At 26.0% G+C, this 26,774-nt stretch overlaps 2 protein-coding genes across 3 annotated transcripts; both read left to right on the top strand.

The window, feature by feature from the left end:
* The first annotated feature begins 12,794 nt into the window (after window positions 1-12,794).
* LOC145838032 (SWI/SNF-related matrix-associated actin-dependent regulator of chromatin subfamily E member 1-like) lies at window positions 12,795-13,697 on the top strand. Its single transcript, XM_082945557.1, has one exon. The coding sequence runs from the start codon at window positions 12,795-12,797 to the stop codon at window positions 13,695-13,697; it is 903 nt and encodes a 300-aa protein (XP_082801683.1).
* Window positions 13,698-14,885: 1,188 nt separating this feature from the next.
* Window positions 14,886-25,178, top strand: LOC145830068 (uncharacterized). 2 transcript variants are annotated; one of them, XM_082937956.1, is made up of 7 exons: window positions 14,886-15,044; window positions 15,108-15,150; window positions 15,831-16,031; window positions 19,383-19,451; window positions 20,997-21,141; window positions 23,631-23,764; window positions 24,563-25,178. In XM_082937956.1, the coding sequence occupies exons 5-7, from the start codon at window positions 21,078-21,080 to the stop codon at window positions 24,911-24,913; spliced, it is 549 nt and encodes a 182-aa protein (XP_082794082.1). In that variant the 5' UTR covers window positions 14,886-15,044; window positions 15,108-15,150; window positions 15,831-16,031; window positions 19,383-19,451; window positions 20,997-21,077; the 3' UTR covers window positions 24,914-25,178. The 2 variants fall into 2 exon arrangements, with proteins under 2 accessions (XP_082794082.1, XP_082794090.1); XM_082937964.1 differs by lacking the exons at window positions 14,886-15,044; window positions 15,108-15,150; window positions 15,831-16,031 and having other exon boundaries at window positions 19,156-19,451.
* The last annotated feature ends 1,596 nt before the right edge of the window (window positions 25,179-26,774 follow it).

The raw sequence follows: 26,774 nt of genomic DNA, 5'->3' as shown, positions 1-26,774 counted from the left end.
TAAAAACAATACTAAAAAGTTAGAAAAACAAGCAAAACATGTACATAAAAAATTACGCACAATTATAGCAATAATTAAAGCAATACTTAAGTGTAGTAATATCAAATTATAGCATTTTTTTTTTCAAATCATAGGTAAAGTTTTTAAATAAAGCTTTAGAAACTCTTAAAATTGCGATATAAAAAACTTTAACTGATTTTTTTAAACAAAAATTCATCGGCTATATTACCCAAATTAAAGAAAAAATCTTATGACAAGACGGTTTTGTCTAATTAAAAGCTATACATCGAATCGTAAGTTTTATCTAAAATTTTTGAAATAATAGTTTAAAGATATCTACAACTAAAATGAAGTCAGACTAGGAGCTTTGATGCTGCTTATTATTAGTAGTGATGTACCGGACCCACAATTTCGGGTCCGGCCGGACCCGGATCCGGACTTTTTTTTCAAGTTAGAATCCGGCCGGAACCGGACCCGGACTTTTTTTTCAAATTAGAATCCGGCCGGAACCGGACCCGGACTTTTTTTTCAAATTAGAATCCGGCCGGAACCGGATCCGGACTTTTTTTTCAAATCAGAATCCGGCCGGATCCGGATATCAGACAAAAATGGCAATATCCGGCCGGACCCGGACCCGGATAGTGAGTCCGCTACATCACTAGTATAAACTAGCCTGAGTCAGAATGAGGTTTTTAAAAACTAAAAAAAAAGAACTTTAATCTAATAATAAGTAGAACAGCTAGCCACAAGGTTTACAAACTTAGGTGTTATTTACAATTAAAAATCTAAAATCAAGTTCTTGAGCAAAATACACTAGAAAATTACCAAATATTGAAAACTGGATCAGTTCAAACTCATTCAAAATTTTAAAGAAAACTAGCCTGAGTTTTTATAAACAACTAAACAACCTGAGGCAGTACAAGGTTATCTAAAATTCCCAAAAATTTTCAAACTAGCAGGGTTGCCACTGTTTAAGTCAATAAAACTAGCTAGAGTGAGTATAAACAAGCCTGAGTCAGAATGAGGTTTTTAAAAACGGAAAAAAAAACTTTAATCTAATAATCAGTAGAACAGCTAGCAAAGGTTGACAATTTGGTAGTAAAATTGTGGACTGATTGTGGTACACTTAACTTATTAGTACTATCCGTCATAATTAAATCCTACCTTATTTAATTAATATCTAACAAATACTAAATTCTAACTGAGACTACTTTCTATAATCAGACAAGACAGTTTTGAGTGATGAATCTTTTATATAAAACACAACAAGAAATACTAGCATATACAAAATTATTAATTACTTTGGTAACACATTAAAAACTAGAAGCTATTTAAATCTATATCAAAAGACTTAAAACAATAAACTAAAAATTAAATAGAACTTTTAGTAAAGAAGAAACTGTAAAATTTTTAATAAACTTTTAAACCTGGCTTAAATATTTAAATAATTAAAAACCAGTTTAAATATTCACTTTTAAAACAAAACACTACTTACAATAAGCATTCATAAAAAAGTTCAAGATATTTTGTTGCTTCAAGCTACACACCAAACTAACTAACTGCTTACATATAAACTGCCTGTCATGTTCTGATGTTTTGTTGCATCAGTGTTTAGTTTGAAACTTTTCGTTATATGATTCTCATTGGCTCGTACATTCAACCGTATTAATTCTAAATATTCTCTGAGCTCAACTTTAAACAATAAATAAGGCAAGTATTCATTCCAAAGTTTTCAATTTTACAACATATGTATAGAGTTGTATTTCTGAAATGTTTATTTCATAGTTTAAATGTAAACAAATGTAAATTAGTCACGTGTACAAAATGAGCCAATCACGGTAGGTGTTTTATTGTAACTGACGAAAATGACTTTTATTAATTTACACAGGGTTAACATTTACAAGTTTTTGAAAAAAAACTTATCAGTATGCTCTTTTTTACTAACTAGATCCGGGTCCAGCCGGATCCTAACAGAGATCCGGCCGGACCCGGACTCGGACTTTTTTTTCAAATTAGAATCCGGCCGGAAACGGACCCGGACTTTTTTTTCAAATCAGAATCCGGCCGGAACCGGATCCGGACTTTTTTTTCAAATTAGAGTCCGGCCGGATCCGGATATCAGACAAAAATGGCAATATCCGGCCGGATCCGGACCCGGATAGTGAGTCCGGTACATCACTAATTATTAGTAAAATGAGTTATTAAAAATTTCACGACTAAGTTTTCGTAGCATACCTGAAATTTTTAAGCTATGACTTAAAATGTTTTACTGTACATACTTTAAAAAAGTGTTAACTAGTTTCTATGTTAGTTTAAGTGTAAAAACACGATTCACTTATAATCAAATAATAACACTAAAAAACATTTGTAATGATTGAGACTTAAATCCCATTAATTTATTTTAATTTATTTAATGTAGTAAAAAAGTACTAAAAAACTTATCAAGTAAAATAAAACAAGAGTAATATTGTTTATAAATTCTATCTAAGTTAAAATATAATAATCAAAGTGATTATAACCCAAATTTTAACAAACATCTAATTAAGCTGGGCTGGGTATTACCCACACACATAGAATTTCTAACTAAATAGTTGTTTTGATTTCAATTATCTGTTCTTGCAATAGGTTTAAGAGTTTTTAAGGAGTTATACACTTTGAATTTTTATCACTTTAATTTTTTTGTTATTTTTGCTTAAAATAAACAGGCCTGACACACTTTTTTTTTTGTTTTAGATAAAGTATGATTAGAGCAAGGTAGAACTATTTCTTAAAGTATATGAATTTAAAAAAAAAAGTTTTTTGTGTAAGCTTAAGTTATAAAGTTAAAACATTATCATTAGAATTATAATAAATTTCTTAAACTAAAAAAGTTTGTACAACCAAAGCATATTTCACTACTTAAAAAAAATATTTTTGTATAGACGTTCATAAATAATTATATCATGACTGTAAGTTTACAAAAGCTAATTTTTTACTTTTTTATTATTATATACTTTTTGTTAAAACACTATGTTAAATATAGCTTGTATAAAATTTAATGTTATTGTACCTGTTTAATTAGTTTTTGTTTATATTACTGTACGATTAAAAATTTAAAAAATAATAATTTATCTATAACTTTTAGTATTTCATAAGTTATTAAACGGTATCAAGTTTAGTTAATTAATTATGAAATAAAGCTAACAAATATTTTTTTACTGTTCGTTAGTCTTTAATAATAGTATAAATTAAAAAAAAATTGTTGACCTAAATCTTTTTGAAATCTTATGACAGTGTCAAATCAAAGTACTACTTCAACACATAACATTACACAATACTTATAAACTTAAGACAATAAAAAATAATGAGTAACTAAAACTTTGAGAGCATTTTATTACTAAAATTTAAGTTAAAGCTTTAAAATTAGCATTTTGCTATCAGATAAAAACCGCCATGCGTAGAGGACCCAAAAGATTTTTTTTGTAAATTAAGTGCACAAACCACAAAAATAAACGTACTTGCAAAAAGAATGAAAAAATTTAGTATTGGTTAATTTTTTTCATCTTCTTTTACTTTTTGTTTTTTAATCTTACAAAAAATATTTTCGTTTTTTTATTAAATCTAGCTGATTATGACGCTTTATTTGTTGAGGTTATTAAAATTCTGTCAAAGAAATTAGTTCATACCTTTCAGCTTTTTAGTTTTTACTTGCAAACATCTTTGTTGTTGACTTATAGTAAGTTTCCAAACAACATTTGAAAAAAAAAAACAATTTAGATACGCTAGTGGCTCAATCTCAGAAGGTGACCAAGCTGTAATGTATAAAGTACAGAATCAAAAAAACCTAAAAAGTTTTGATTAATAATCTTGTCCTGCCAGCTTATAATTATATGGATTAAAATAGTTATTTTATAAGTATAAGTTATTTTATAGTAAAAGTAAATCCTAACTGTCTGCAGATTTCTGACGAAGTGAGCTTTTAGTACAATATCTTTAGTAAAGGTCAGGTCTTGTACGATAACCTTTTTTACTATCAGCTTTGCTTTTTTAGTTGGTATTAAACTATTTGAAAAAAAAGACTTATATATATACAAATATACAAACTAAAATCATAGCTGATTAGAATTTAGAGACAAAATAATTAAAAAAAACATCAGTTTAGTTTTTTAACTTTTTTTGTTTTTTTGTAGCTGTTTCTACTGTACTTACAATTTTCATATTTTGTCTTTTTCAAAACTAACAAATATTTGTATTCCCACTCATTTTTAACTTTAGCATTCATTTTATTGTTATTTTTTTATGTTAAAATTTCAATAAAAATTTAGATAAAAATAATTTAATCTCATGTATTAATAATTCAGTATACCATTTTTTTTGTTTAAGCGATAATTGTAACAATGCTTTATTATGTTTTGTTTTGATCTTTTCCTATTTCTAAGCTTATCACACTCTCTAGAATCTAGAACACTCTCTAGAATCTGTAGACTCTACAGAGTCTACGCCTGGACATTCGTATGCCGTGAGACAAGCTCAAGTTAGCATAAATTTTTGATCATACTAAATGGATCATCAGACCACAAGCCTTCGGTAGACTGAGTCCAAGGTTTCGTTTTTAATAAACGCCGCAACTACAAAACTTGCAGTCGTCAATATACCGACGGTTTATCGTAATCTGCTTTTATATTGAATACTGCAAGTTTTTCGGTTGCGGCTGACTGAAAAGTTTCAATAAGAACGAAACCCGGGCTCAATCTACCTATGGCTTGTGGTATAAAGATCGAATTGGTATGATCGAACCTATATGTTAACATTAGCTTGTTTCTCTCTCGGTAGACTTCATCTATTGATTTATTAACTACTTTCAGCTCCTACGCTTTTTCTTATAATATTTTAAACAAGTTTTTAAGAAATGTTTTATTAATATAGTAGTATAGATATAAGTTAATATTTTTGCCCTATATACTTCTTGGTTTTTTATTTTAATTTTTGTTTTCATTGTTTTACTCTTTATAAATATGGTTTAACGGTGTGGTGTACAGTTCGATGACCAAGAGGCCTTTTTTTAAATCCAGGTCATTAGACCAAAATTTGAAATTTCTTTAAACTTATTGAATTTGTAAATTCTTGAGAATTTTCGGTTTTTTTATTTCGTTTTTTTTTTAAATACTTAATTAAACTAGAAAAATAAAAAATTTATAAATAAAGTAGGTTTTTAGTCCTCAAAAGTATATTTTTATCATTAAAAAAAAATTTGAACAAAACTGTAGCTTGTTTTTATTTAACATTTCTTATAAACTTCTAAACTTTATGTGATCATAAATATTATTAGTTAAAACAGGGACTGGTGAAATTTTGAAAATAAAAATGTTCACGGGCCACTGTTCTAGTATTAGTTTTTACTTTTCGCATCGGACCCAAAATATCTACTGTAACTTTGATTTTTTTTTGAGTTATACCTAAAACTTTTTTTTAATCGTTTTTCAAATAATTACATGGTAATTTATATTCTGACCTTTCAAATTCCGATAATTCAAACTTTTTAAAATCAGTTTAAGGGATAATGAAAAGTAGTTTAAATTTTAAGAAAATAAAACATACTCATGTAGCTCATATTAATAAGACTATGGTAAAAAAAAATAATTATTTTTATACAATTTATAGTATAATATAAAAAAAAAAAAAACAACATCTCTAAACTTCTAAAACTTGAGTTGTCGGAATTTGAATTGTAACAATTTGAACAATCAAGCACCCATTTCAAAACCCATGTACCAAGAGTGAATTTCAAAGTTTTTTTTTCGCGGATCAAATTTGCATGTTCGCGGTCCGCAGTTTTACCTTAATTGGCCGTATCCCAATTAAAATAAAAGTATGCTCGCAGGCTGCAGTTTGCTGACCTCTAAGTTAAAACAAGGGTCGGTACTACCGATTTTCTGCACTACCAAAAAGTTTACCACGTGACACCACTGATCGGTAGAATTTTAAAAATCACGTGCCAATGTTTGTAGAAAAAATTGCTCGCGAGCCATAGTTAATTAAAATATTTGTAGTAATCTGCGTAGAAATATTTTTTAAATAGAAAGTATATTAAAAAGATCAACAGTTAATCACTAATAGCTAGTTAACACTATTTTAAGAGCCTAATTGTGAGATTTTGCTTAGTTTTTATAATATTGCTTTAAAAAGTGTACTTTTAACCGAAAAGTCTACAACGCACGAGTTGCAGTTTGCCACCCCTGAATTGAACTCAAGTATTTTAGATGAAAATTTTTTCTTTTTGATTTTTATACGTTTGAAAAAAAAAAATCTCGAGATTCTTTGATCTACACTAGTGGTTTTTATTATGTATTTATTGCGTACTAACAGGTAATGTTCACTAAAATAAGTTAAGAAGTGCGTACTGTAAAGAAAACTTACTGTATTCAACAACCTAGTAACTTTTAAAAATAAATGTTTATGGAAGTAATAGTATATTGTGAAAAATAAAACTATTCAGACTACTTCTTTTTTAATTTTTGAAGATATATTAACAAAACTATAGTGAAATGTTATTAATCAATAAATTTTGAAACATACCAAGTAATTAGAATTTGCTGTGGGAAATCGAAATCAATAATCTAAAAAAAGTCTTTTCAAAATAGCGCTAGGTTAACTTTTTCTTAATAAAATAAAAACATCATTGTTTATATTAATTTGTATACAGTTTAATCTTCACAAAACGGAAGTTAACACCCATTAATAAATTTCTTAAACTATAACGTTTTTTTTACCTATTTTAAAGTACAAAAAGTCTTTTTTATTTACTTTAACATCTTGTAAACTGTATTTTCAGTAAAAATTTTAAATAAAGTTTTAGTGATAAATAATTTTTACAACTTCCGTTAAATTACTTACTTAAGTAACTTTAAAAAATTTTAATTTATTGAAATTAGTTTAGAATTTCTTACCAAATTATATTATATTACCAAATGCAAATAAAAAAATGTCAAAGATTACTTTGAATATTTTCAAATTTAAATGGTTTTATAAAATAAAAATAGGTAAACTGTTAGAAATTTATTTTAATATACACAACTATTAAAACCAACAAATTTTGAGATCTAAATCCGAAATAGAATTCAGTTACTTCATGAATGCTATGAAGTATTAAATTTTAGATCTGATTTTATGTGCTGATAAAATGTTATCAATTAAATATACAAGTTAAAGTTAAATTTTGAGTTCAAAAAAGCAAATGTTTTGCTAACAGATAGTGAGAACGAATAAGTTACATATAAATTAAATAAAATTTTATGAATGCATTCTAACTCTTATGTATAATTAATCTGTTTTAGCTATTTTGAACTTATCAACAAACACTAAAGCCAAAATATTTAATATTGTTTTTTTGTATGAATTACTAATACTGTAAAATTTGATTACAATTTCACTTTGGATACAAGAAAATTCTCAACCTAATTAACGTTGTTATAATCAGCTGAGAGTGGTAATGCTTAGTACGGGTGAGCTTATTTGAAATCTTGTCGAATCCTTCACAGCTTTGCATGTCAAGCCCGCCTACTACAAAAATTTTGTTGCTAAACACCAAAGATCTGTGACCCCATCTTGCTTCCAACAAATCAGGTCTTCAACTGGTCCACTTAGCTGTCGTACATTTCAACATAATTTATTGTGCTCATGAGTCATGACGCCTCCTGTAACCCTGTAACAATGATCTTTCCATCAAGATCACCCACGAAAGAAGGCTTCTGTTTCTATTCATGCTAGACATCTTACCAATTTTTTTTTCAGGATCGTTGACGCAGCAGTCGTTTGAGGAAAATGCATTTGATTCACTTGTTAAGCATCCCCTCAGTATATGAAGCTTCCCCAAAAACAGAAAAGAAGCATATTAATTAAGGCCAACGACGTCAGAAAATATTTATTTTCACTTGAGAATGTTGTTTTAGTAAAACTAAGCTTACATCTGCCGCTTCTTTCTAAAAAGTTTTGTTTGAATTGAAGAGTAGAAACTGTACATGACTGATCGAACTTGAATCCATCTATACTTCTTTTAAATTTTTTAGTCTTTTTACAGTCGTCATAAAACATGAAGTTCACATTTTCGTGCATACAACAGCGGTTCTCATTCTGAAAACTTTTCAAATGTGAACTGACACCTTTCCTTTTTTGAAATAGAATAGAGTCAATGTGATTGCGACATTTAAAAAAATTAAATCTCTAAGGGTGGTTTTTTATAACATTTAGACATTTTATAACAGCTACTAGATTTAGAAAAAATTAAACATGACACATATTCTTTGCACCACGACTGTTTTTTATATGCGCCTGATCAAGTTCTTATTAAACTGATTACATAATAAAAATGCTATATAATTTTTCTCTTAATGCTTTTAATAATTTCTTTTAATGCTTTAAAGATAGATTTTTTATAACATTTACGAAAATAAAACTTTTTTAAAGGTATGGTGAATGGTGATGTAGGAGTTCTAAAATGACTACGAGAACTAAAGTATTGTAAATTATAACATCGAAACCCATTCTAAACACATTTTTTAACGAGTGTTTGAAATTTTCTAAAACATCAGAAGATTGAATGTCTGTAAAAACGTATATAAAAAAATATTTTCTTTACATAAACCTATAAATTTTTACTAGGTTTATAGAAGCTTCTAACAGTATTATGCAACACTTAACTTGTGCTTGGGCCAGTTTAACAAAATGGGTTTAAGCATCTGTGTTCCAGTCTTGGTTTTATCCAATTATTTTGAATATTTTACTATACTAAAACTAAATAAGAACCAGTACAATATTTCAAAATTAAAAAAATAAATTAGCATAAAAATGTTTATTTATTTTGTAAGTTTAATACATTTATAACAAACCTATGTTATTAATACAGCTGACTGGTGAAAAAAGTGTTTATTTTTGAAGAAAGAAGAGTGAGACTTTTTTACCATAAAAAAATTGTTGTAGGTGAATTATTGGAATAAAAAAGTTTCCAAATATTATCTTACTTACAATTTTGTTTATAATAAATCAGATTCCTCTCTACACTACTTAGCTAGCTTAGTGTTGTTGCTTAGGTATCCATTAAAAAAAAAATTTGTTCTTATTTTTATATTTCACTTGTACTTGACAATGTTTTTTTCATTTACTAGCATTTTATTGACCACAGTACTATTATATTAACTTTTAAAATCTTTCATAAAAGTTTGAATTTGACCATAATTGATGCTTTGTTTTTAGATACTTTATTGTCTATAGCATGTAGTTTTCATTATATGCTATATGCTATATAAATTAGGCAAAAAGACTGTAAGAAATATATTTTATAGAAATAAATTTCATAACCATAATGAAAGATTTAAAATAATATCAAGTATGCAGGAATGCACAAGAACCTAGAGTTTATCAATTTAGATAAAAAAATCTGGAATTTGAGAAACTTTGAGTAAAACCTGGAATTTCAAACAAAATCACTGAAAAACCTAGAAAAACTAGACATTTTAAACTGTTGAAACATTTAAACAAGGTGGCCACTAGTCCTGGAATCCTTGAAAAATATGGAATTTGACAAGATAGGCTAAAAAACCTAAAAACAACCTGGAATTTTAAACAATTAAATATCACAAAAATTTTTTTTGTATCAAAAAGTTTTTTTCACTAAAAAACACATTTAAAGTAGTTTTAAAATAATTTTAATGTAGTTATACTATTTGAGATAGTTTTTTAATTTAAGTTCAATTATATACTAAAAATGGACCAAAAAACTAGTTATTTAAAAAACAAGAAGAACCTCTGAAAACCTTAAAGAAATTTACATAAAACCCTTGGCAACCTTGAAAATGAGAGTTAAAATCAAGTTAAAGAAAAGAATGAATATTAGCTTAATATTGTTGTTCACTAACAGTGTCTAACAAACTGTTTTAGTCCTGGACAAGACGTTAAAAGGTATCTGTGGTGTGCGACTTGATAACCAAAAGGATTTTTTGTACCCCAGGTCCTAGGACCAAATATTTTGAGAGCTTTTTTGTAGTACAATAAATAGTTTAAATAGTTTGAATTTTTTTTGATAACTTTCCTTATGTTATTGCTATTTATCCATGGCTTTCCCTCAATTATATCTCTGAAATTGAACTTTGTATAAATTCAATGACAGATTTGTACATACTCAAGCTACCCAAAGTAACTCAGATAGTTTGAAAATTTTGAGTAACTCAAGAAGTTTTAAACTTTTTTGAAAAATTCATGCTAGTTTTGATAATTTCTTAAAAATCAGACTAGTTATTTTTACTTTATTTTTTTCTTAATAATTATGTTTTTATTAAGCCCTTTTGTTATTGTTTTTATATTTTAAGTAGTTAACTTAATTAACAGTTTTATTTTCAGATTTTGACTCATATTAATTATTTTTTAACTTTTTTGTTCTCAAGCTAGTAAGGTGTAGTTCAGGCTAGTTTTTTATCACCTATGCTGGCTTATTTATTACTCAGAGAGTTTTTTTTAATAAGTTCCTTAGAACATGAGCAAGTTTAAAAGTAACAAAAAAAAAACATTTTACTACAAAACTATCTTCTACAGTTTTTAATAATTTGTTTTTAGTCTAAGGTTATACTAATTAAAAAGTTGTATTGCATTTTGTTTTCAAGTTTTGAGTATAAATCAAAGTTTTGTTGAAAAGTAAAAAAGAGCTCATAAAATGCTCTTTTTTTTTTGAGTTATTTCAATACAACTTTTTTTTAAGGAAATTTTTGTGAAATTTCGTGTTTAGCTGCTTAAAAGTGAAAAAGAAAAAGGTGAATTTCTGCAAATTTTTCAAAATTCAAATAAAATTGACAGTATTTTTTTATGTATGTACCTTAAGCTTTTAACTTTATGGACTATATCTCAAAAGTTAATACATTTTAATTTTATAAGAAAAGTAAAAATATGTATCTATTTTAGTATTATTGTTTATTTTGGTCCTTAAATAAGACAATCAGCCTGGTAATTTAACTTTGAATCTTTGAAAACTTGGAATTTAAAAGTTAATGCAAAAGCCCTGTAAAAACCTTAAATTTTAATCAAGTTCTATTGAATAACTTTTAAAAACTACTAAATACCTGAACTAAATACTAAAACAGGGATGCCACACACTCAGAATAACTCAGGACAGTTTGAAGTTTATGAAAATCTCAGGATGACTCAGGCTATCTCAGACTAGATTGATTTTCAAAAATAAAAAACAGGGCTGCCAAAAAACCTGGAATCCTGGAAAAACTTAGAATTTGACAATTTAGATAAAAAAACCAGGTATTTTTGAAAATTTTTACATTTAAAGTGATGAAATTTCAAACTGTTTCTTACATTTTTAAGTTCAAAAACCTAGAAGAAATTTAGAAAACTCAGAAAAATAATTTCAAAAAACCTTAGACAACCTTGGATAAAACTCAGGATAGTTTTAAGAAGTTTTTAAAGCCTCAGTTCTGTTTTTTTCCAGATTTTGAATGAAATTTAGTTGTTCCTGTTTCAATATTTTGATATTTTATAACCAATTTTGTTCATTTTTTTATTGGTCAGTTCAAATAAAGAACAAACTTCCAAATGAATTAGTTTCTTGCAAAAAAATTGAAAATTTTAATTAAAGTTAAACAAGTTAGATATAAATAAAATGTTTTTTAGGAATATTAATTAGTAATTTTTATCAGCCATTGATTTAATTTTGAGGTTTAACTTAGTCTATAGTTCAATTTTTAAAGCAGCGCCTTTCTTCTTTTAATCATTAATGATGAGTCCTTTTTCAATATGTTAAATGATCATTTATCTGGCCAGTCTATTTTTAATGTGCTTGGGGCTTAAGGTTTTTATTTTTGTTGTTAGTCAATGCATTTAAATGTTTCACAATTGATTGTTCTACATCAAAACGTAAATAAGTTTAAGTTTGTGGTTAAAAAATAGCTTTTTATGTTATAATATAATATTATATATATTATATTAAAAAATGTTTTTATCTTTGTTTTAAACAATGAACTTTTTGTTTTATTTTTATTTCAGATTTATTTTGTTATGTGTCTTTCTCTTTAAGTGGCCTAGGTTTTGATGCCTAGGTCCATCATATTGGCAATAAACTTGCAATAATAATAATAATATTCAAAACTTGATCTTATTAATTTTAAAGGTTTTTTTAAGTTAAGAAGTAATTATTCAAGTCTTTGTTAGATTTAAAAAAACTTATCATGACTTAAGACAGTTTTTAGTCACTCAGTGTACTTTTTTTGACTCTAAGATTGGCAACCCTGCTAAAATAAAATTGTTGTTCATAATTGTGGACAATGGATTTTATTAATTTAATAGTTAAATGATGAACACCTATTTTAAAAAAGAAACAAATCATATTTAAAATAAAACATTATTTAGTTTACATAGTGCTATTTTACACTTTTGTTGAAACATGTACAAAATTATTTCAATTGACAATGCTATATTTTATTTTGTAAAAAGATATCTCCTATTTTGATAAACTCAAACTAAAGTTTCATTTTATTTTAAATAAGTTGTAAAAACAAAAAAAAAATGTATAAAGATATTTAAATAAATTTTTATTGATACATTATGGTTTAGATAATAATGTAAAAATCTTTCTATAGGTATTAAAAAAAATTAAAAGAAAAATGTCTAGGAAAACAAGAGGTTTAAACAGTACTATTGATAATAGCCCTGCTGCTACTCAAAAAAATTTGTTGAATAGTTATAGTTCCTCAATTGGGAATTATATTAACAAGCAAGCAAACCATTTAGCTTTCAACAAAACAAAAATAGGCTATGCAAGTTCAATGAAAAATAACAACTATGATTCTGGTGTCATTTCTAAACCTGTAAGAGCTCCTGAAAAACCTCATTTGCCAAATATAAAGTATCACCATAGGATAGTTGAAAATGTTAGAGAGCGCTTTCCAGAGTTGAGAAATTCTGAAATAACCAAAGTTATTACTAATATGTGGCAAGACCTTCCAGAAAAGGATAAACAAGTTTATAAGGATGAATATGAAAATGAGAAAAAAGCATACCATGAAGTATTAAAAATATATCAGTCTTCCAATTCATTCCAGGGTTATGGAAGAGGAAGGGGGCGTGTAGATACTGATGACATGTATGATAAACAGTTAAAACGAGAAAATACAACTGGCAGTATTTTTCTTGAAGCATTAGTTGACGAAAGTGGTGAAATGGACTATTCTGTAAAGCAAGCCTCTGGTTACAGATTTGGCATGTGTCATCGCTTGATGAGTGACATTTTATCTGACACTAACACAGTGCCAACTGGAGAAGGTATTGTTACTTCAACAAAGCTTGATAGTAAGCGGAGACAAGTTGAAATATTAAATAAACACTGCAATAACTTAAGCAAAGATGTAATTGAACTTGAAAAAAAGCATGAGGCAAAAAAGCGTAAGTGGAGAGCACAGCAAGATGAGCACAACAAGAAAATGAAAGCTCCACTAAATACTGATGCACAAGATTTCAGCTATGAACTAAAGTTGACAAGCTATTTGTATGGTCTTATACCTAATACTAATGTTTTTGCTGCTGATATGGTTTGTTCTGCTTCTAAAAATGAAAAGTTAGCAACTGAAACAAAAGTTACTGCAAAGCCAGATGAAAACAAATTCAAAGGTGAAAATTTGGAAGATAATAAATGTGTTCAAAATGGTAGTTTTGTAGGAGAAAAGCACTGACTTGACTCAAAAGTTTTCAATGCCAATTCAAAAGCTGTAATATAAGTTTTGTTGATGTTTTTAGAACTAAATAGAGAGTTAACATAGTGATACAACTTAGAATTAATGTTTTCTCTGTGGTTTATTTAGTTAGTACATTAGAAGTATAATGTATTTATACACATAATATGAACTTAAATAATGATAAAACCTTTGACTGGTAGTTTGTTGTCTGTTTACCATAATTTTTAGCAACTATTATCAATATGTTTTAATAAAATGTAATAACATTAATTATAATTCTTAATTTTACATTACGTTACATTTCTTAAATTACCTTGTTTCAGTTGTAGTAGTTTAAAGTAAAATTATCTTAAAGCATTATTGTTTTTAAAAGCAATTTTATCTTCCATTCAATATTTTTTAATGGCTTTAGTTATTATTTTAAGTTAAGATAAAATTTGTATTATAGTTTTGTTTAATAGACATTGTGATTTGGATTTTTTCCATGATAAGTTTTTAAAAGTATTTTGTAAATAAATCATCAAAAAATTTAAGTATAATGTCATGTTGCTACCATTTCTAAATAAGTAAAATTGCTTAATAATAGTGATTTTTAACTAAACTGCTTCTGGTGAACAACATTTAAAAGCTTGCCTTATTTATAACTTTTATGACATTGAGTTTTTTAGCTAGTTGTTTAACATCCAACACACCACATTTGAAATGAAATACTTTTTAGTGTCTTACAAGCTTGCCAGTTAAAGTTTAAGTAAGCAATTAGCACAAGAACTATTTACTACATTCGCTTTTGTGATTAAGTTGTTATATAGATATTTTTTTGATTTAGTTTATTCGCTTAAAGTTTTTGTTAGTTTAATATAAATTTTTTTTCTCTAGTTTAAATTAACATATTTTACCAAACAAATTGAACTGATCAAAAAATAGTTACGAAGCTCTGGCGTTTTTTTGTTGTACATATAATTGAGATTAACTTTCGTTGTTATACTGCTTTTTTATTGAATAGTATTGTGAAGCCGTCTGGCTAATATTTGTCACGTGACCAAACTTGTCTAATTGACTTTAAATGAAGCAATTTTAATAGAAAAAATTAATTTTTCGAGCTAACATGCACACAATTAGTAATACTAAAAAAGTGCAATTGTAGAATTTTTTCGGTTAACACCTAGTATTTATTTAACAGTTTGTTGTATATTTAAATGATCAACAAAGAAGGTCTTGATGAACACTAGGAAAGATAAAAAATTTAATGAAATTTTAGGTCAAAAAAAGTTAAAGAAGAAATATATGTTTAAAAGAGACCTCAGACCTTCTACTATCAATGACAGCCTTATTCTAATAAAAAAGGTTTTTTATACATATACATTTTTTATATAATTTAAGAAAAAATAAGTTTTATCTATTTTGCAGAAAAATGAAGACCTAAGTGGAACATCAAGTACTTTTAGTTTAAGTTAGTAATTTATTTATACTTTTTTTTTTATCAGCTAAACCACTTTTTTTTATTAGCTCAAATGAAACTTTTCTAAAAAGTTAAGATTTTAATAACTAAATAGTTTTTATTAATACTATTTATTTATAATAATCATGAACTTGCCCAATTTTCAAATAAATAAGAAAATTTGAAAAAAAAATTCAAAATATTCTCCATTTTCTTAGCTAGAGATCTCAATTGACAGAAAACGTTATATAGTTCAAAATACTTCAAATGATGGAATTTTGAAAATATTTGAAAATAAAAATTTTAGAGAATTAAAAGTTTTGCCTAACAAAGTATTTATTATCAAATTTAAAAAAAATCGTGCTTAAAAAAGATTTAATTATTAGTAATGAGCTAATTGTAAAAATTTGAAGAAAAGTAGATTAAAAATGGAGGGAAAATAGATTTTTAGTAAAAAAATATTTTGGTTTGCCTCTTCCATTAGGAACCTATTGAGCTAACCAACTATAATGGCTAATATCTCAAAAGATAATTAGAGTTTTGTTAAGAGGTTAAAAATGTCTAGAAGCTAAGACAATACCGCACAAAATAAGATTAACTTTTAAAAAATCTCTTAAAGGCCGATGCAAACTTTTTAGTTTATATAAAAGGTTAGTAAGTTTTTTTTTGAATCAACTCAAAAACTTTTGCAGCAACTGAAGATTCATCTCTTGATGAAATACAAGAAAGTCGTGCGTTTAAAGAAGTTTCAATAAAAAGAAGCTTAGAACTAAGTAAAGAGTTTGTAGCTGACTTAAAGATATATAATAATCTACCTCTAGCAAGTTCAACCTTAGCACACAACAAATGTTGGAGTTTGGGTAAAAAGTTGCTAGATATTTCACCCATAAAAGGTTATTTTTATGAAATTTTATTGTATCTCACAACATTTCAAAATTTAACTACAGTTTGTTCATTAAAGTTTTGTAAATTTGTAATCATTTACATTATTGAAATCCCTAAATAACATGTGGCTTAGTTTTTTTTAATAATTTTATTTCAAAAGTTAAAAGATTTTCTTTAAGTGCGGGTTGTCAGATATCGGCCCGACACGTGTGATGACTTACACACGGTATTTTTTTAAAGTTAAGGGCAATAGATCAAGAACTGTTTTTAGTCTTTCTAATTAAAGATTTTAATTGTAATGACATGATATGTGTACACACTGTAGAATTGTATCAGACAACTCTTGACTAAAAAAGTAATACTATAACATTATAAGATTTGGTATGTGTATATTCAACATTTGTTTTCAAAACTACTTTTAAAGCAAGAGTTTACAATATATTTGGTTGTTTTTGTTTTAAGTTAAGGTTTTGTAATTTTTTTGTTGTGGACCAAAATGTATTTTTTATGTCTTACTTTTTCGATACTTGATGATATATGTATACGGATTTTTTGGCTTTTCAATATTCAGTATATAAAACTTACAAAGTAAGTTATTTAATAATTTGGTCAATATACAATAAAATCAACTTTGTATTAGTCTTAGCTAGTCTTTTATCAATTTGATTTGTAATAAAATGTTTTTAGTTTTCAGTAAAAGAGTTGTTTTAGCAGAAAATGGTCTAATTAAGTAAATTTGTTATTAAAAAGGCTATCAAAATTGAGTTGTAACTTGGTAAACTTTGACTAATTCAGTCTTTTGTTATGGTGATTTATAATTTAAGTTATTAAATTTTGAAATTGATACATAATACCATGGTTAGTTGACTTAAATATATTAGTTTATATAACCTTTGTTATTAAGGGCAAACGGGGGCCACCTTGTTTTTTATAAATTGATCTTATATTATAGAGTTTTTTCTTAGCTATCAGAAAATTTTTACCACTTGATAAAGTACAAAGTTGTTTTTGAGGTATAAGCACTCTAAGTCGTTGAGTTTGGTATGTTCTTTATGGAAGATTTAAATTAAGAAGTAAAAAGTTCTATTTCACCAAAAATCTATCGTATCATTCATTTGTTCACCATTTTTCTTCAAAATTTTACAATAAATCAATAAATAATATTTAAATCTTTTAAGTTAAGGAACTTTTTTACTTCTGTAAAAACACCTTTTTAAGATTTTTTTTAAATTTGAGGTCATGTTAGTTGCTTAAAAAGAAAAGAAAAAAATGTTCAGAAAATAATTTTGAAAATTTTAAGAAAAATGAGTATGAAAAAAATGCGTTTGTACTACAATTTGAGTTTTACAATTTACTATATCTAAAATGAATTTTAACTTAGGCTTATACATTTATAGGAACTGACTTATAATTTATACTTTAAGCTTTCATATAAGAATAAGCCTTTGTTAAATTTTGTGAAAAATGCTCTTTACCCTAACCCTCATATTTTACTGATTGTTTTTGAAAATAGATAGTTTATACCAATACTAAGTGTTAAAGGTTCAATTTAGTTGTATTTTTATCAGATCTGTAAAAAACATAATTCAAACGAACTTTTGTCTTAGAATTGATTTTTATCCACAATTAAAATTTGATAAAGCTTGTATTAGTTGTATAAATATAGCAATTTTCTAATATTTAAACGTAATCTTTGATTTACATGTTTATGTAAACATATAAATATTATTTTGTAGTTTAGTTTTTTGAAAGTTAGTGTTTAGTTAATATAGTTTTTAAAGCATTTGTACTTTTAAGTCATGTGTTTTGAATTTGATAACTTTTTAATTTTTTAATTTGAAAGTTCTAAAAGTTGATGGTTTTAATGAGTTCTCAAAGGTATCTTTTTGAAAAATGTTTACAAAGTTTTACATAAACTAAAGTGGATAAACTACCATGCAAGGAGTTTAAAGTTAAAAAAAAATCATGATGCAAGATAAAAAATATTTTTGTACACGCTTTTTAGTAAATCAGATAAAAGAAGATTACTAAGTATGATTGTATGAATTTTGGCTTTTTAATAAATACCTTTTACTAAAAGCTTAAAAAAACAATTGGGGTACTTGTGTATATAGAAATAGTTTTTAATTTATTATAGTTTAAAGCTTAAAAATAACTGACAATTAATGACTTACAGTTTTCATTTTTAAGTTTTTTACTTTACATTTATTTTTGATATAAATCTGTTCAAAAAATTTAAAGTTTTAAAGATAGTTAAAAATATCTACAATAGTTTTTACAGACCATTTTTTATTTACAGTATAGCATGAGTAATAATTTGTTGGTATGTTGGTATTAGGTTTTAGATAGTATTTAACACATACTTTATAACAAAAAGTCATCTTAAAGTTGGTAAATACAGAAAAAAAGTAAAAGTACAGATTTGTATTATATTATTACTAACATTTTTTGTTTTTAGAAAAACAGGTGCTCATATCCAAGCCCCCAATGGTATGTTGTGAAAATATATTTTTGTTGATATTAGAGTGAATTACAACATAATAATGTATATGGTTTTACGCAGTAATGTCAATTTTGTTCTAATACGAGTACAAATTTTATATTAGTTACTTTGAATAAAAAAGTCTAATTTTGATTCAAAAAGTTTCAGTTTTCTATAGATTTTTTTCATAAGTTTTTTTTTATTTTTTCATAGTATAAGTTTCTCATTGATTTTTTAAAAAGCGTAAAGTTATTGTTTTATATAGTTATAACGTCAGTTTATTATACAAAGTTATCGTTTTTTATAGATTTTAGTGTAGCCATCTATGATATATAATTCTAATCAGTTTTTTTACCCTTTACAATAGTGATAAATGTTATATATAAGTGGTTAGTCATTTTTTTGTTAAACTCTTTCTAAATGTTTTCCTCAACAGTTTTTTATATATTTTATTTTCCTGTAATTAATCTCATTAGTTAGGATTGTGTAAATTTTTACCTTTAAAAAGAACGCTTAATTGTTTCCAATTTTTAAATTTAATTTTAATTAATTTAATAAAGATAGTTTAGTATTTTAGCTACAACTCTCTGTGAATAAATTTTAAATACTTGTGGCAACCCTTTTAAACTCTTACTTTAAACGAAAGCTTTGAATTTTACGGTATCATAATCTGTAAAAACTAATAGTAATACCAAAGATATACTTTTTAAATCTCGCTTTGTTTAGGTTTTAAAAATGTTTTGAGGCTATATAATCTCATTAAGCACAAAATTTGATTAAAAAAAATTAAGTTGCAGCTTTTCTAAATACAAAATATTTTTAGTTTATTTTTGCAATTGTATTTTCCCAATATAATGTTTGTTATTATAATTTACAGATCAATATTTCTGAAAACTCTCCTCTTAAGAGTCCAAAAAAGCGTATTCTTACAAGCAGCCCAAACAAGGTATGAATTAAAAAGAAAGCTATAGTGTTATTGCATTTTTAATAACTTGTTACATGCTGCTTGTTACAGTCATTTACTACTGTGGAGATTTTCGTATAAATCTATACTACTAGAAATGTTTGGTTCATATTGAAATATAAGTGTTATAAGATATCTCTTAGTAGTTGGCTTAAACTTATGCTTCCCTTAAAATTTTTTTATTAAGCTTTATAAAGTAACTTAAAGATAAACTGAAAATTATAAATATAACTAATTATAACAGCCCCAAGTAAGTGCTTACAATTGGCATTTATCGAATAGGCACATTGTGCAGAAACGATTTGAAAAAATTTCATGCAGGCAATTTTTGTTTTTTCGAAAATAATAAAATTAAAGAAAATTTCTAAAAAAAAAAAGATAGAAGTATACACAAAATAAGGAGGTGTATTCATTGAATCTTCTTTAAATCGCATTAAATTCTGCCCAATGTGTTTTTGTGATAATTGCCACATGTAAAACAATTTTCAGCTTAAAACTCTAAGGTCGCATTTTTTGGGTCCATACAGTTCACATTAGGGTTGTTTTCAGAAAATCGAAAAAAGCTTCTGTAAAGACTTTTTAAAATCATTTAGAATTTTGCACAAGGTGGTTTTGATATATTTGCCAAACAAAAATAATTTTTATTTATAGCTGAAAATTCTAAAGTCGCATTTTTTGTAAGCAACCTAATGTTTTTTTTTAAATTAGGCTAAATATTACTTTATTAGCAAACTAACATCAAAATAGATACATAAAAGGTCATAAATGAGGTCTTGGGTCTAAGAACTTTTTTATACGAAAATTAACATAAATCCTTGTCTAAAGGTATTAATTTTGAACTATAACATGATGTTTTTATTATTTTAATATGAATTTTTGAGATGTAATAAATTTTATAAATCAAAAGTTTAGGTAGAGTTGTATAGTAAGAGAATAATGGCCAAAATTGTTAAAGTTTTGAATCCTCTTACGTTTTTTAAAGCTAGAAATGTTATTTTTTTATTAAATTTTCCTTCCAGGACTTTTCATAAATAAAAAAACATCGGATGTTCAGAGAAAAGTAAATAAAAGTGTACGAAGTTATCTAGTTTAAGATTAAAAAGTAAAAAAAAATGTTTTCTAGCTTATAAAAAGTTTAAAAACTTTTCTTTAAAAGTTGTAGGATAAGGAAATTTTAAAATAATTTGTGCTTTATTGTTCTATTCGCCGAGTGTGAGTTCCTATTTAACTCTCCATTTTGACCCGTTACTTTTCAAAATTTATTTTGCCATTTGAAAAATTTTCCAAACAACTCATAGCTTGATTAAATATTTATTTAATTCAAAATAGAATTAAATTTCAGAAAAAAATGTTTTCCACCATGAACTTAGTTTAAATGATTGAAAACATCATATTTAGTTTATTAAAAAAAGCTTTGTAGAATTAATAGCAAAATAATACTTCAGTTTTACAAACTTTTTACGTTTTTCTAAGAATATAACAAAAAATTACAATTTAAAAGTTGAGCATAAAAAATTAAAATTGTAGAAAACATCTAGTGGATTCGGGAAAATAGAATTTTCGACAATTAACTCACTGGCGGATAAATCTGCTGTAAACTTTAACTTAATGCCACATTCAAAAGGAACACTTAACAGTGAAGAGTTTGCACCACAGTACTCATTTGAAAACGGTTGGTAGTATTGTTAGTTATGGGTTGAGTTTAGGAGATATATTAGTGAAAACATAGTGCTAAATAATGATGCTGTTATTTTTTATTTATGTAGTTTTGAACTAAGTTATTAAATTTTTATTTAGACAAGGTTGCCAAAAAATCTTGAATCCTGGAAAAAACTGGAATCTGGCAAGTTAGGCTTAAAAACCTAGAAAAACCTGGAATATGAAAAACTTTAAAAAATATGAAAAACCCTAGAATTTGAACAAAAATCTTTAAAAAACCTGGAATCTTAAACAAATCATGCATTGAAATTAATGAAATTTAAATTAAATACGAAAAATCTTACATATACAGTAACCTCTCGCTTATTTACGCACATTTTGTCAACAGAAAAAGTGCGTAAAGATATGAGAGATCGTAAAGAAACGAGAGGTACCAATATACTTACTATAGTGGCTGTTTTTTAATATTGCTTCTAGTTAAAAGCAGACTGGGCACTTTCTCACTTTTAACTATTTGTTTACTTTATTTATAAATATGAAAACAACAGATTAAACTATACATATATTAAAAAAAGATTTAAATTTCCATAAATTAATAATACGAGTAAAAATAATTTTACTATTTTAATAATAAGTATTTTATATGTGACATTTATATTCTATTCTACTTAGCAAATTTAATTTATAATTAAGCATTTCTTTACAATTATAAAATGGTGTTTATTAATATATAGGGCAAGATTGCTGTATTATTTCTTTGTGTTTTAAACTCTCATTATTTCATTATACTTTCATTATTAAACACAGTTATGTTTATTTCAGAATTTTTATTTAATATCTTATTGTTAACAAAATTTCTGATACACTGAGGTATAACTAAATGTTTATCAATTAGTCAAGGAACATAAATTTATAAAGTCAAAGATATAGAGAGGTGTGTTAGCATTCAATAACAAATTTTAATTTAAAAATATAGATTAAACTTAATTTGTGCAATATTAAAAGAAAAAATATTTTCTGAATTTTATAGAATTTTGAAATGCGTAACTAAACGAGAGTGCGTAACGTCACGAGTGCGTAAAGATCCGAGAGGTTACTGTATATAATTTTTTTTTTGGTGTTTTAAAAAAGTTTGAATATTAAAAAACACATTAAAAGTAGCATTACACTATCTTTTCAATATTTTAATCCACCCTAAATTTAGTATTATAATAAAAATGGATCAAAAAAGTTTTACTCTCAGAAATCCGGAAGAAATTCAGAAAACCTTACAAAAAAATCCAAAAAACCTTAGGCAACCCTGTATATACTCAAATTTATTAAAAATATAATAATATAGTTTTTTACCATTGATAGATAGAGTTCAGAGGTATAACTTTAATAAACAACTTGATTAAAGTTTAAAACACATATCGGACATAAGTAATAAAATATAAATAAAAAAAGCCTTGATTTAGTTTAAAATGTATAAATAATGTTTAATAAAAAAACGAAAACTATATAAAAATTACAGCAGTCTGCTGGTAACATCGCATGTTTAACCCAGGTCAAAATTACGAATATATACTGCAATAGTGTAGAACCATTGCAGGTTCAGAATTGGACTTGAAACTAATGTTAAGGCCTATTTGTTATTTATTATTTTTATAGCCTTAGTTAATCAAAATTTTCTATAAGAATGTAAAGTTTCCATAAATAAATATAAAAGCTCGTATGCTTCTAACCTTACCTAGTTTTAAATGCATAAAAATTTAATTCCAATCTGCTTTTTTAAATATAGCAAGGATAAACACAAAAGTGTTTTTGTTTTAGAATTATCCTAAATATAGTTTTAAAAAGCTAAATTATGATATAATTAAAATTCATAATTTGTTATTTTAGAGAGAAACGATTACAGTGACTCACCGCAAAGCGGATTTTCAAAATGAAATTGTAAATCTTATTCAAATAGTATCTTATATGCTTCAATAGTGATGCTAGAAAAGTATATAATTGAAATTCTAAATAAAAAATTAAAATTTTCAACTAAACAATGAACCTAAGGTTTTTTTTTTGAAAAATGCGAATGTTTACGGTACGGGAACTTATGTGGCAGACTGCTGAATTGATTTGACAAGTTATTACAAAAAAAAACTTTAATTTTCTTTATTATTGTTTGAACAATACATATTCTGTTTTACATTTAGTGTTGCAAAACAGATTATGTTATTTAATGTTTTTATTTCTATTTACTGGTTTTATTAACAGAAAATAACTTCTGAAAGGTTATGTACTTTTAGGTTTATGTTATACAATTTTAATGTAATTTTTAAACCCAAAAAGCAAATATGTTTTTCGAATTATAGCTAAAAAAAAAGTTATGACTCTCAAATACAATTATTAAATTTCAAATAGTTATAGTTTATGATAAACTATTCCCCACAAAATTTCAACAACTAAGTTTAATTTTTATAACTGTCCTTAATTTCAAAAAATTTACTGGTAATACTGATTTATTAACAGATGAGAACAGTCTTGAAAAAGTAGATGTTTCTAAAACAGCTCAAAGTAGCAATTTAGTCAGTTTTGCTGGAAGTGCCGCATTTCAAAGTTCATATACCAAAGTGTCGAGCACTAGAAGTCTAAAAGTGCTTCAGGTACGATAGGTGTGAATTATTTAGAACTGAAATTTATGGTTAATCTAAGATATTAAAAAGATCGTTATTTTTCTTTTGAATTTATTGCATTATGTCCTTAAAAGCTATTATAAAAGTATTTCTTTTTTGGTCTTTCTCGTAAACTGGAAACTAGTCACCTTTCACTCTTTTTTTGGCCAATCTTACCCAAGTTACATGACAAAAAGATTTTTAACACGTATTTTATTTAGTTAAATTTTGTTATAACTCTAATAAGTTATAAAGTTGTTACTTTTAAACAAAATATTTTGCTGCAAGCTAATATAGAACAAGTTTATAAGTTAGTACAAATAAATGTTTTTTCATATTTTAAATGAAAAAAACAAAACATTTTATGAGCATTAAAAAGAAACTAACTTTTCTTGAGCTTTAAATTAAGTTTTACAATCTAATAGTTTACAAAGCTAAAGCTTTTTCATAAAACATTCTGATTATCAACAAGTATGAATTGATTTATAGAATAAATCATCCTTTAAAATTTTTGATAGAAATTTACAGTAACTGCATTTTTAATAATTTTTTTAATTAAAATCTGTTATATTATTTAAACCTAAAAAACAATAGTGTTTTGTGCATAAACATTTGTGATGCAGCTCTAAAAATTTATACGTATTATGTAAGTCTAGAATTAAATGTCTAAGTGCAAATAATTAAAAAATAGTTATGTTAACATACAAAAAAGCAACAATTTTTTCAAATGTGTTGTTTATAACGACAACAAGGAAGTATTGCAGTTCATCATGAAATTTCTTGTTTTAGAACCACGATGACGCCAATCTGCTGCCGCGCAATGCAAAGAGTCGCTACTCGAAAAAGTCGAGCAGAAAATCGATAAGGGAGCAGAAAAATTTGCTGACTTCTCAAACTACCGGTGGTAGCTGCAAGTCAGCCTTGCTTCCAGCTGTCGTCCGTGAAAAAATTGCTCACGACAAGAACAAAACATCAGTTTGTTGTTTTTGCAACCCGGAAAAAAGAATAAGTCGCCGCAGAATTTCCAGATGGATGAAAGGTGAGGAGTTTCCAGTTTACAAGAAAGCTGAGGAGAATCCTGACTACAACAAAATTCCTTTCGACCCTCTGACTTATCCTCAGTTGTACAAAACCAAATGAACTTTTATATGTTAAAACTGTTTTTTTTTAATAATTTCGGTTGAATTTTTTGTTTTAAATTATTTATGTGCCATATTATTAGTTGCAATATTTTTTTTTGCAATATAAATTAATTTTCTTTTAATGGTTTCAATTATCTTTAAGTGTACAATCATTACTATACTTCCAATGGTTTCTAAATGTACACAATCATTAACTTTCAAAAGTTAACAGTTTCTTGATCTACTTCTAAATGGTTTTGAATTTTTTTGGTTACTTAGTTAAAATTTACTTTAAAACAATAAAGCGCTTGTACAGATGCTAATTTAAGTCGTTTGTTTTTTAATTCACAAAACAATTTTAGACATTGATTTTCTAAAAGACTAACTTGGTTATTTAAATTTCAGTAAACATAAGAAAAAAAAGGCAGTTATACAGGAGTTTTATTTGTTATAATTAATAAAAACAATAGTAAATACAAAGTATATAGAAATTATAAAATGTAGGTAGTGGGTTTCATAGTTAAAAAGTTAACTGGACAAAAAAAAGAAAAGTTGTTATAAAAATAAGTCTGTACTTTAAAAGAAAATCATATGAGAATAAGATTAAGTCGTTTAGGAAGATTTTTTTAAATGAAGTATGTTATAGCAGATCTTGTTTAGTAACAAAATATTCTTAAATGGTTTCTTGTATTTGTGCAAACAAAAAATTCTTAATATGCAATACAGTAGTTTCAGGGTTCATAAGCGTCAGGCTAAATATTTTTTTTTGGAAAATTTGCATAATTTTAGTTTAAATGCTTTAAAAAATTTAAACTTCTGAATAAAATTTGAAAATCAGTTTATTTGAGTAGACCAGTAGATTAGGAACTCTTTATTTATCTATTTGACAAGGTCAGATTTCTTATTCGCCGAAACCGGTAATAAAATAGTTAATTTGCACGCTTATAAAACTGCAAATAATTTATAAATAATGTTCATTCAAACCTAAGTTTAGTACCGTTGTAGAAATGCGGGTATGCTTGTAAGGGGCGAAATTATTTTTGTTATAAATATGCAAAAGGTTACTTAATTAGTCCGATTGCAACATTTGTGTTATAACATTTGTTAAGATATAAGTTGAAATACTACATATGCTTGAAGAAAAACTTTACTACTCTAAAAAGCGTGGTTTTGGCGGACAATATTGCAACCAAAATTAGAACACCATCAAAACTTGCGTTTGAAACAAATAATTAAGTACTCTTAAATTACAACCAAACTGTAACAATAAAACAACAGATTCAACCCTATCTCTACAGGATCTAAAAAAATCATTGATTGATTTGGTGACCCATTTACTGATAAAATATTTATATGATGTGAGCAATGATTAACATAAAAGACAGTGTAACAGTTAGCACTGTTCTTTTCTTTCTTTTCTCTCAAAATTAAAAACGCTTAAATTCAGTAAAGCGCTAGTTTTTTGGGTAGTTAGTTTTTAGCTTTGTATTAATAACATATCGTGTTTAAAAGGTTGTGTTCGCCTCGTACTTCTTGTACGAAGGCGACTGTTTGTTGTATGCACCTTTGAATTGAAGAAGTTATTTGTATAGTTTGCTATGTTTTGTTAATGTGTTTATCGTAGTTTATATTCATCATAATACAGCTTTTATTTCTAGAACTCTATTTCTTATATACAATTAGTTTAAGCATTCTAACAATCTAACTATTTAATTAGGCTAAGCATTAAATTATAGTCTAAGTTTAACTCTCATTTCATTAAGTCGACTTAGCTAAGTCAATTCTAAACATTTAAATAGCATCGCCGATATTATTATAACGCACGGAGTCAGATAATAACCTCCGTCGGTCGATAGTTAAAACAGCTAGTCAATGACTTG

The sequence above is a fragment of the Thalia democratica genome, chromosome 1, assembly GCF_965202585.1.
Source record: "Thalia democratica chromosome 1, ktThaDemo2.hap1.1, whole genome shotgun sequence".
NCBI lineage: Eukaryota > Metazoa > Chordata > Thaliacea > Salpida > Salpidae > Thalia > Thalia democratica.
The sequence above is the reverse complement of the archived record's forward strand: the minus strand, read 5'-3'. Positions and strand labels throughout refer to the sequence as shown.

Excerpts from the sequence above, each read along its gene's own strand:
- LOC145838032 (XM_082945557.1), top strand. The coding sequence starts at position 12,795 with ATGAAAAATAACAACTATGATTCTGGTGTCATTTCTAAACCTGTAAGA.
- LOC145830068 (XM_082937956.1), top strand. The coding sequence starts at position 21,078 with ATGCCACATTCAAAAGGAACACTTAACAGTGAAGAGTTTGCACCACAG. Across the intron at positions 21,142-23,630 it reads ACAGTACTCATTTGAAAACG|ATGAGAACAGTCTTGAAAAA; the intron begins GTTGGTAGTATT and ends ATTTATTAACAG. Across the intron at positions 23,765-24,562 it reads GAAGTCTAAAAGTGCTTCAG|AACCACGATGACGCCAATCT; the intron begins GTACGATAGGTG and ends TTCTTGTTTTAG.